Here is a 12,444-nt window from a genome sequence, read left to right on the forward strand (position 1 = left end):
CTGGAGGAACTGCAGAGTGTGGATGAATTTAATTAATTAGCACCTCTTAATAATGTTAATTGTCTGATGCGTTACACTGAAGAATTGGCACTGACTTGAGGTTGTTGATGCATGTTTACTGATTTTTAAAAAATCTAATCTGAGAAGCCAGTCCAGGGATATTCAGGAGGAAACATTTGAAAGCTACAAAACAGTAGGAGTGGGGGAAACATACATAAAGCATGGCGATATATTTGTGTGGCATGATCTTAACTTTATTAAATGAATTATTAATATTACAAATACAAATCAAACTTGTGGTAGCCTACTAGAATAACATATGCAACTGCTTTTTCAGTCCACTAGATGCATTTTGCTGCAATAAAAACAACTGAAGTGAGATGCACAGATAAAAACTTTGTCATGTAAGATAATGCAGATGTTGACAAAGTTTTCCTTCTAAAAAGTTGTAGCATATCGCAACCCATTTAAAATGACAATCTAATATGGTATTGTGACTGATGCATGGTGATAATATTGTATCATGGGGCCTCTGGTGATTCCCACCCCTACAAAATGAAGCTGCAAGCTACATATAAATCAGAATGCCAAGTCTTTATTCATTAATCGAATGATTCTCTGATAAATCGGTGAATCCTTGAGTCTGAAATGTCAGAAAACAATTGGGAAAAAACTCCCAAGGTGATGTTTACATATTGCTTATGTTGTCCTTAATCCAGACATACAAATACCTTTGTTGTCTTTGTACATATACAATGAGATTCAGTGTGTTGTACCAAGCTACATCAGAGGAATAAAATATAAGAATATCAAATATATATATGTATATGTATGGATAGCAAGGATAAATATGCATGACGGTAGAAAAGGGAGTAAGATGTGTGTTTAATGTTTGTGCATGTGTCACAGCTCTAGGTGGATTTGAGACTGAGCACAAGTGACTTTAAAGTGACAGCGCAGTTCTTAAACTTAAACTCATTTTTGCCAAACCCCCCCCCCCCCCCAAAAAAAAAAAAAACTAAATGAATGCAATGATTAAATGATTATGAAAGTCATTCAACTCATCGTTCCAGCTCTACTTTAAGACACTGGATATCTACTTATACTTAAAAGTCACACACACAAGTATTATGACTACTGCACACCTGACTTACAACTTCAAGTTGATCATAGTAACAGCATGTGTTAAGGACTATCTGCATGGTGACTCATTTGGCAAAGATGGACGTCATGCACAGGTGTTTGGGTGTAAATTCAGCCCAGCATGTCAAACCACATGTTGTTTCAGGGCACTGAGGTGTGTGGGCACAGGGTCTCTTGCTCTGTTAGAAACGAGGCTGTGATAAAGACTCAGTCAGTCAGTCAGAGTGTTGCTTTAGCGATGGAACCGGAGTGGGAGGTTTGGTGGTTTGTCAGTCTTGAGCCTGTAAGAAAAGAGCTTATTTGAGGTGCTTTAACCAGATCATAGGACCACATGAACATGTACATGACACAAACTGGTGTCAGATTAGCAAGTCTTAACATCTTACTCACGAGCCACAAGATGCAGTGTGTAACACACACATACACACACACACACACACACACACACCTCAGCCTTTTGTGTCGCTACTCTCCTCACTCATGCCTCTGTGATTACAAGAACATAGTATATGCCCTCTGGACCTGACAACACTAAACTGCAGTGTATGCGTACGTGATGACACAGATATAAGCCAGGCCTTTAACACTGAAGTGACCACAAGTATGTGGCTTGGTTTCAGTAACGCGCCGTGCATTCAGTCTGGGGTCTGCGTGTTGCTGATGTACTTTCCAGATCGTCTTTGGGTGAAATAGTTGCTCGGCTTAGACGGTCAGGGTTGAAGAGAAGTCACATGAGGTGATTTAAGTTGTTGCTGCAACAAAACCTGCAGCACCGTGGCGTGGAGTAAAACCTGTACACTCAACCCCAAACAAGTAAGAAAAAGGGAAGCTTTGTTGCCCCATACTTAACATGAACATTTTAAATCCTGTGTAATCTTTTAATAAGAACACATTTCACATTAGGTCTTTAAATCTTCAAACCCGGTCTTAACCAACAGAGGAAGATACTGCTTTCTTTCAGTCTTCCTAAATGCCTCTTTCCTTTGATTTGGTCTCTGCCTCACAGAAGGTATTGCAACACAGTTTACCTTGGTTCAGTCAGCGAGGAGATGAAGGTCAAAGAGAGGCATAAATCAAACGGAGGGCACTGGCTCTCCTTGACTAGCTGAAAGTGTAATATTTGTCATGATCTTCCAAAATGACTTCGCAGCCCCTGCAGCTGCCGCACAGTCAAAGGCCCTTTTGTCCTGTGCACGCTGCTTGCACTGCAGAGTGATGCACCTTAGAACTTTATGCATCACTTCCCATGCACGCTGTACGGTTCACCACGAGTCAGATAGCTGCACATCTGTTTTCCTCCACGCGGCACTGTACTACGGGTGCAATTCCCGTCACAACGCCTTTACCTCGTGGTTTTGACATGCGACTCGAGTTACAGTTACAGTGTTGTCGTGAGAACCTGATGTGAGAAGTAGTGTATTTAACATTTTCAGTGGACCACATCTTTCTAAAAAAATGTTTTGGTTGTGGCTGCAAAACATGCTCTGTAACATACCGTTTGAAATGACTCTCCAATTTTGTACCAATTTAATGTTTTGATAATCTAATTTTGAACCTTGTTTCACCATTTAAAGAAAACACAAGCCAAGATTATTTTAAGTTCTTACATTATTTTGGATATAATAGGCCTGAATTTTACAGCTGTATGTGTCAGAATGCTTCCTGAAGTTGTGTAAACCCTCTGCTTCCCTACTCTGATCCTCAGACCTCTCTGACTTGATGCAATGGCAATGTGAAACCAAAAAAATTAAAGGTCCACCGTGTAGGACTTAATGACGTCTAATGGCAGAAATGGTATATAGTATTCATAACTATGCTTTCATTAGTTTAAAATTAAAATATAGGAATCATTGTCTTTTTGTTACCTTAGAATGAGCTGTTTATATCTACATAAGGAGCATGTCCTCATCATTTTTGCCACTTTTTGTCAGTGTTTGAGTTTAGATTTCTAAAGTTAAAGCTTAAGGCGAGGTCATGTTGATTAGCGCGGTGGTACTAAGCTGCTTACTCAAGACCCCAATGGAGCATTTAGTGTTTCCTGACGCTCTCAATTTAAGTACAGTAATAACCTGTGGCGTGGTCCAAAGTGTTTGACACCCAGCGAGCCAGTCAGCTGTCCCACGCTCCTCACACACACTGCCTGACCGTGGGCATGGGAAGGTGTGTGCGGCACGGTCCTTTGAAGCATGCCTGACCCCCAATTAACCTCCCTGGATTAATCCCCTGGTCTCCAAACTGTTGCTTCTCTTGTCTCATCTCATCACTGCTACAGGGTGTATTAAGCAGAGCCCAGTTCCCTGCTGTTTGTCCACGCTTAGCACAACCTCCTGCTTCTGGTTGACTTTCTCTACGGTTGTTCACTTTGCAGCTGGGGCTTGAAGCTGACTTCCTGCAGACTGCTTCATAGAGAGGGAAACCTTTGTGAGAAGGCCTGTTCGCCCACCATCCTCATACTGGAAGCTACAGAATGGCGAGAAGATTCCCTGTTCCCTTGTTACTTCTTGCAATATGCTGCCTGGCATCTGCAGGTAAGTTCCTCTCTCTGTTTAGCTACATGTGAGTTATCAGATACACACCCATACAAATAACTCTCACTGGTAGGAGCCAAAGGCAAACCCATGCAACTCTGGCATCCGGAATAAAAGATATTGACTATGCACCAAGCCTTGCAGGGCTGTGATGTTAGACAACCACAGCTTTGCCCATACTCGGGGATTTTCCACTGTTTCTCCCAGCATGCCTTTCTAGACAGTGCTTGTCAGAGGCGTGAGTAAGAGGGATTTACATTTAAGAAAGTGCTGACAAGTTCAATCTCAGAATACAAACACTCAGCAGGCCTACATGTATCTGTCAGATTGATTGGAATGAGGCTCAGATGCTGCCAAATAACTTGTAATTTACAACCGTTAAACTGGCAAACACAAGAGCGAGAGAAAATAAGCAAGCATGCTGCTACAAAGGTGAATACAGGAAATGGAGTTATGTTATCAGTGTGTCTTATCAATTCATGTAAGGCTCTGGATGATGTCACTTGCTGCCACACAACTCTTCCTGTAAGAACTACATCTAATTGATGAGAAATACTTCACCTCTCACTTTGAGGAATGTGCATGCTACCTGTGACCTTTTATACTCCACCCTGCTTTCTCAGTAACCTCCATCTTCTTTTGCTCTCCTTGTGTCTGTACATTACTGAGATTGTTTCTGCCCCAAGAGGCAGTGACTGACTTCTTAGTCACTACACCGAGATGTGGGAAATAGCTAATCTAATAATAATCCCTATAAAAGTAAATGTCCATTTTGTTATTCCTCTAACGATTAATACCAATAAATGGTGATTCAGCTCACTTTATTATAGCTTTTAAAACGCGGCTTCAAACACCTGGTGTAGACTATTAGACACCTGGAAACATGTCCACCACACAGTGAGTGTGGTTTTCCTTCAGCACAGTGGTGCTTTGAGCTAAAGGCTAACATCAAACTGACACACTTGCAATGACAGCACCAACATGCAGCTGTTTAGTTTAGTTTAGCATGTTAGCACCTTAACATTTAGCCTACTAATTAGCACTAAATACGAAAGCTGTGTTTCAGTTCCATCCAGTCCTCTTTAGAGATAAATATATAGCATAGGTTGTGCACAATAGGATATAATAAGGATGTGGGACACAGCAAAACAAATCCAAACTAAACCTAAACCAAATTATTGGTCACACTGACATTTTGACTTGATGACAGCAAAGGATCACCAAAGTCGCAACGATTCACCCTCTGAGGGACCTGAATGTCTGTAGTGAATTCATAGCGCTCTAATAGTTGTGGATACATACCACTATTAATCAAAAATATCTGTGACCATAGACGATTTCATTAGGATACATCACCTGGGGACCTTAAATGTTTGTACAACATTTTAAAGCAAGCCTTCCAATATTTTTGGAGACATTGCACTCTGAACCAAAAAGGAGGATTGTTTTAACATAATAACTTCATGCTAATGTTATGTTTGGCATGTTAATACAAATGCTAGTAATGCACCGTTTTATTTAACATTGGTATCATGTCAGACCACATCTTCACAGTTGGTGCTTTCCCTTAGAAATGTCAGATTTCAGCCAAATTCATTTTAGCAACAAAAATACAACATGTAAAAGTTTAATTGAAAATGATCTCAATGTTTCCCCCAACAGTTGTGATACAGTTATTTGAATGAAAACAAATTCATTTCTAATCTAATTTAATTTGTTATTGCAGAAATAAGTGAGAACACACTTGTGGCCAAGGCTACTGTACAAGATGCCACCTGCTACTCAGTTTGTTTTTTAGACATTCATCTCGGGATTAGTATCTTACCCAAGGATACTTTGACATGTTGCTGGGAGGAGCCGGCAATCAAACTGATGATCTTCTGATTAGTGAACGGCCTGCGGAGGAATTGTTCCTGTCCCAACAAGTCCTCCAACCTGTATGACCAAATAGGTAGTTTGTTTCTACCCTCTAATACCCTCACTGGAGTGGTTTCTAAATTAGGGCCTCTACTCATGGCAGAAGATCAACACGCCCTCATATCTAATGTCAGCATAGGCAGTATGCCAGTGAATCCCAAAATGACATATATGATTGTTAATGGTCGCAGTTTGGTAAGGTAACAAAACTACTTGATTACTTTTAGGGACACACAATAAATTCAGCTCGTCATTGGTATCGGCTGATATTGGCTTTAAAATGAACTATTAGAATCAACCAACATGGTTTTCTTTAATTTGCACAATGAATAAATATTACAGACATTTACAAGCATTGTATTTCATGTCTCGTTCTGCTGGTGGGCCATCAGGAGAAGAGTATGCATGCATAATATGATGTTAATTCCACAACAGAAGAGACTTGATGATCACTAAAATAAGGTGGGGAAAAAGTGGATATATCTATCAGTATTAGTTATCAGCAAATTAAGTTGTTATATATCAGTGTATTGGATATCGGCCAAAAATCCAATGTCGTGCATCCCTAGTTAGCTTAAGGAAAAGATCATGGTTTGGGTTAAAAAAATATGTATGATGCACACATACGCATACGCATACATACATACATACATATCTTAACTTGCATACAAAGGTAGAATAACTTAGTGTTGACTGTAGGTTTCACACAAACAGCAACCTCCTGGGTTAAAGTCCTGTTTTTGTTTGACCCGTCCATCAGCCCTGACCTCCTCCTGACTTAGACTTAGACTGTCACTGTTTATACTACATCACCTGACTCCTTTGCTCCTCATAATTATGACCACCAGGACAGGTCGTGGCCTCACAGTAAACATAAATATGGGTTGTAATAAACTGCTTGTACAAACCTATAGGGTTGTTTTTGTCAACACTGGCTTCAGAATTCAGCAGTGGTTTTCATCGCTTGTTAACTTGACCAAAATATTCAGTTTCCTTACATAAGCCTGACAGACCCAGAGTGTGATGAAAAAGTTGGCACTGATCTGGCACAAACCACACCGAGAATTTAGTGTAGCCAGATTCCTCTTTTCCATTTTTCAGATTGCGAGATGTCCTGTTTACTGAGACGGGTTTCACAATATACGACGTCGGACTTGAACTCACTTCAGCTCTAATCTGCAGCATCTCGTGTTGTTTTTCTGTGGTAGCTCAAGAATAATTACCCGGTAGGAGGCATGCTACATATCCAGCGGTCCAAAAAAAAAGTGTACGCATTTTTCATGCCTTCAGTCTGCCGCCATAGGTTATTATTTCAAAAGTTCTTCTCTATTCCCTGGAGGTTTAAACTGCACTCCAGAGAGCTGACTTTTACTCAAACAATAGCAGTGTATTCAGTGTGTGCTGTGGGTAGAGCAAACATAATTTCTCCCACAATGCCAGGATCTCTAACACAATGAAGGCACGTATAAGTTTTCCTCTAAATTCTTCCTCATACGGCACAGCGCATTGTTGTACTGTGTCACAAGGGACAGATATTTACAGTTAGACAACCAAATGCCCTTTCCCCTAAGTGCACTGGCAGCGAGTGTGCTAAGTGATTTGTGGACAAATCTCAAGATGCTTCTAACTTACTCAAACAGTTGATTCTTGAGCAGGTAATAGGCAGTCTAATTGATATATTTTTTAAGAATAAAAGACATTCTTCCACCTCCATTTGGCCAAATTAGCTTCAGTTTTTTGCACTTAGCTTATTAAATTTGTCATCTTTTTTTTCACACCACCACTTCAGCCTATCTTTCACCTCTCTCTTTTTTTCTGACTATTTCTATCATCTCGCAGCATCTGTGTAAACAGTCACATCTGCCCTCTAAACTTGTCAGGAGAGCTCTTACGTAATGTTTAGATTAGTCTGCAATGAGTCTTCTCTCAGCGTAATGCTATCCAGGATCTGGGCCTCCCATAACTCTTAAAAGTCAGACCGAAAGCACCTTGACGTCCATATTTCAAGGCTCTGTTCTGCTGCTTCACTCGATTTTTTTTTCTTTTTTTTTGCTGTTTATAGCTTTTTTCTTCCATATCCTTACTACCATTTTGTGGTTGCCTTTCCTCAGCCTGCCAGAGCGGTTATTTTGTGAAGGATATATTGTGGACATTTGGGCAGAGTTTGGGTTTCGCTGTGAAATAGAGTCTTGTAGCAGCCATGCCAGATATTAATTTGAGGCACTTGCCAGAAACAGTGCCGGCAGGATGCTGGTCACACCGGAGGCACAACGCCGGGCTGGTGACTCACTGAAAAACACACCAGCATCATTGACGGCAAAAGTACTTTCTCCTCCTCCTATAGCCTTTCCTGATATTACTTGAGGGGCGGTGTGATGAATGATGGTGCTATTAGTGCAAATCTGTCCTCAGCTGCTCATTGTGGAAGCACACAGTCTTAAAACTGGGGTTGTTAAATAGAACAATGACTGGAAAAGGGAATTGACTTGTGCTTATATTCACAGCGTATATGTTCAACTTTTTACAGTTAAGTAAACAACTTTCTCTCTGTTCGCATTTTTGTATACTCTTGGCAGACAACAGTCACTGTGATGCCAAGAGCGGTCTTAATGTTCTTTCCCCACACAGTTGAGCAAAAGGTTCGTCTTTATATCCACAGTTCTTATAGGGCCAGCAAGAGGGGGACTGCCAAAATGCATTGTGCAACCGCTGTAATCTGAGAGGTGGGGTAGCCAGGGGGAGGAGAGAGGCAGGCGCAGGCGTGGGTCGTCTGGTCCAAATTGACACACTCCACACACGTACAGCGTGCCAAACCGACAAAGTCCCTTCCAGCATGCTAAACCAGATGTTGCCCTGTGATTCATGCGAGGAGCCGGAGCAGCGCAGCACAGAGGCAGTGCGCTGCTAGGCAGAGTGGTTGGGATGTTTACATAGCAACGGGAGTCCCGTGTGTGTGTAATTACAGGTCTGCTCTCCCCCATGGTGAGGCCTTTATCTTAACAGCGCTGTCAAGGAGGAGGCAGCCATGCTGGCCCTGTTTATATCTGTTGCTTATTGAATAAAGGTCACCCATCTTAATTAACAGCACTGTATAAATTAGGTTATAGAATATTTACTTTGATTTACTTGCGCTTACTCCCTGACTCACACACACACACTCACACACAAGGAAGATGACCTGAATGAGCTGCAGCAGGCAGGTCTTTACAGATCGACTCGTATCTCCGTCCAGCTTCATCATATCTTGTCAGCCTCCCGTTAAGAGGAAGCTTACGCAAATCTGCAGGAGTAACCCGAATCCCGCCCCCTTCCCTCTCTCTCTCTCTCTCTCTTCGTGTCTCCGTAGTTCCAGTAAGCAGGCGTGTAAATAATTTGGTCAAAGCCAGTAATGGGAGACAGCTGGAGTGATCGTGCGTTTTCCATAGTGTTTCATAGCCCTATGAAAAAAAAGCCACTGGAGCTGGGGAGAGTTAGAGTACGAGAGTTATGCGGAGTGTGACTTCATTGAAGGAAGAGAGAGTAATTGTAGAAAGTGGACTCCCTCTATTCAGATAACCTTCAGAAGCAGTGAGAAGAATTATATATTGTTTGAGGTGTAGTTTCCTTTTTTCAGTCACAACCACTGTGAGTTTATTAAAACTTGAGTTGCTTAATCACTTTGCAGAGGTGCCAAGTTTTGAGTGCATTACTCTTTATCTGCAAAATAAGCCCTAATATGGGATTCTCACTGACGGCTTCCAGGTGGTGTCTTTCATCAGACCCGCCCCTCCAGGGGCCTCACCTTCCCCACTCCTTTTCCACCAGATGAGTCCTGCTGAAAGACCATGTCCCAATTTTGGAATGGCCCTTTGGAAAACAGGAGTGTCTGTCCAAAAAATGACAGCAGGCCCTTTACTTTGGCCTAAATAACAGATATTTGGGTTAGATCACAAACACACTCGCTTGGAAATGCTCTGTTTTTCCACTTGTATTTCACAATTTGATTTCAGATAACTAATAGAAACACAAGTTTGGATCTGTTTGTTTTAGAAATAAAATAACTGGTACTGTAATAGGCTTTTACGGTAGCTGGAATACAGCCTACTGTCATTATGTCAAGCATTTGCACATTAAAGAGAACGAACAAAAAGCTCCACTCATAAAAGTGACAATTTAGTGGCACATCTTTGTGTTGCAAGTTTATAGCATTTCCTTAACATCATGTAAATCATCAGCTATCTTTGTATTTTTATTTTTTACTGAACTTCTATTCATAGTTTTTTATTGTCCGGTGTCTGTCTAAACAAACCCAACATTTATCACACTTTCCGTTTGTTAACTGTCCAGTAAAGAGGCCTTCCCAACGTCCTGTGTACGTGTCAATACACGACGAGGCAGCACGGCATTTGACAAGTCATTCTTCTCCTTTGCCCTCCCTTTCCTGAAGATGAAGAACCCCGGAGGAATGTAGTCCCCTCCAGCTTGTGTGAAAACGCTGTCTGCCTTGCCCTTTCCTCACCTCTCTGGCCCCTTCACACTGGGCTCACACACTGGCACAAAGGCCCAGCATTGTTTCACTCTTCGCTTTCTGTTGATGGCTACCTGCTGCTTCTCAAAGGCCCCCATTATCACATCTGAGTGATGATGTTTTTGTAAAATATCACACGATCACAGGAAGGACATCTTTGACGCTGCTATTTGATTGATGTTAAAACAAAACATCTATGCGCTAAATGTGCAGTGAGCCCAGACCTCTGTTCAATCTGTGGATTTTTCTTGGGTATGGAAGGGTGGGTGTGTCGGTGTAAGTCAATTTGGACATCTAGATTAGAACAGATATGGCTAAGTATGGCTCTTTTTGACACCCAGATGCAACATCATTCTGATTAGATTATCCAGTTGAGACATGACATGGATGAAATGTGCAATCGTAATTGCAAACCCTGCTTCCAAAAAAAGTTGGGACACTGTGTAAAGCGTGAATAAAAACAGAATGCAGTAATTTGCAAATCCTTTTTTGACCTACACTCGCCGGCCACTTCAACTGCTCATTAACGCAAATAGCTAATCAGCCGTGTACGTGACACCAAATCAATACATTTAGGCATGAAGACATGGTCAAGAAGACCTGCTATAGATCAAACCGAGCATCAAAATGGGGGACAAAGGTTATTAAACTGATTTTGAACGTGGCATGGATGTTGGTGCCAGACAGGCTGGTCTGAGTGTTTCAGTAACTGCTGATCTACTGGGATTTTCACGCTTTTCGCAATTCTGAGAAATCACTGCACTTAAGGGGCAAAGCTATAACCAGCATTCACTGGCTGTGACCTTTGACCCTTTCAGGCAGCACTGCATGATAAAGTGACATGACCGTATAAAGGATATCACTACATGGTTGTCAGTAGACACAGTTTGTCGCTGCATCTACAAACTCAAGTTTCGACTCTACCTTGCAAAGTGAAAGCCATATATCAACAACACACAGAAACACTGTTGACTTCTCTTGGCCTGAGCTCATCTGAGATGGACTAACACAAAGTAGAAAAGTGTGCTGTGGACTGATGAGTCCACATTTCAAATTGTTTTTGGAAATCATGGACATTGTGTCCTCCAGGGTAAAGAGGAAAAGGATCATCCAGATTGTTACCAGCACAATGTTCATAAGACACCCCCGTGATGGTATGCACGTGTGTTAGTGCCCATGGCATCACGGGTAACCTGCACATCTCTGAAGGCACCATGAACGCTGAGAGGTGTATACTTGTTTTGGAGCAACATATGCTGCCATCCAGATGATGCCTCTTTCAAAGATGCCCCTGCTTATTCCGGCAAGACAATGCCCAGACACATTCTGCACAGTGTGGCTTGGTAGTTAAAGAGAGCAGGTACTATTCGGACTTGCCTGCAGTCCAGACCTAGCCTGGAAATCCAGACCCAAATCTAGAAAGATTTAGGGTCTGGCCATAAGTAATGAAAATGGCCCAACTCGAGGGGCAGCACTAAGCATGCATTTGTAAATATCACTGCACGCAATTGGATAACACTACGACCAATCAGAACAACACACGGGGTGACGTATACGCTTAGCTACCAGTGGAGCTAACTGGTAGATTAGACTCTTGCCGTATCCGGTCGGCAAAACAGCAAAAACGTCCTTCTTGCAAAGGATAGATTCGAGTGCCGTCTTCTGTTCCTCTTTTAGAGAAAAAGCCAAGTCTAACTCGTTCATTGTAGCGGCCAAACCAAACAAATGGTGTGTATCCGTAGCCATCTTGCAATGTTTACTGGCTGATTCCGGACTTCATCGTCGCAGCGCTGTCGTCATCTGTTTAGCTCGCCTCTGGCCCGCCTATATCAGATAAGCTGATGTGATTGGTGCAGCTTGGCTCCAACAGCATGGGTAATGAGCTTCATTACTGATTGCCAGAGTGACTCGCTGAGCAAATTCAAATTGTGCTCTCTTAATTTCCAGGGTAGTCCAGACCTGTCTCTCATTGAAAATGTGTGGCACATTATGAGGCAGCAAAATAAGACAACTGAGACCCCAGACTGTTAAGCAACTGAAGTCTGAATGGAAAAATGTTTCACTTCATCAGTGTTCTCTTTCCCAAACACTTACTGAGCGTTATTAAAAGAAAAGTTGATGTAACACAGTGGTTAACATGCCCGTCCCCACTTTTTGGGACGTGTTACAGGCCTTATATTCAGAATTTATCAGTTTAAACTGTACTCAATCGAATATATGTCGAAAAGGATTTGCAAATCATTGCGTTCTGTTTTTATGTATGTTTTATGCAGTGCCCAACTTTTGTGGAATCTGGGTTATAAGTGCATTATGATTTATGGTGTTGTGTCAGCTCTACAACGTGTTTTC

General features: G+C 41.9%; 1 protein-coding gene across 1 annotated transcript in view; it reads left to right on the forward strand.

Moving 5' to 3' along the window:
* Nucleotides 1-12,444, forward strand: part of tgfbr3 (transforming growth factor, beta receptor III) — a 91,965-nt gene that overhangs the window by 780 nt on the left and 78,741 nt on the right. Inside the window, exon 2 of the mRNA XM_033622870.2 lies at nucleotides 3,512-3,671. Within this exon, the coding sequence (XP_033478761.1) occupies nucleotides 3,611-3,671 (61 nt within the window). The 5' untranslated portion in view covers nucleotides 3,512-3,610. The remainder of the gene's footprint in view (nucleotides 1-3,511; nucleotides 3,672-12,444) is intronic.

Source organism: Epinephelus lanceolatus, chromosome 6 (genome assembly GCF_041903045.1).
Source record: "Epinephelus lanceolatus isolate andai-2023 chromosome 6, ASM4190304v1, whole genome shotgun sequence".
NCBI lineage: Eukaryota > Metazoa > Chordata > Actinopteri > Perciformes > Serranidae > Epinephelus > Epinephelus lanceolatus.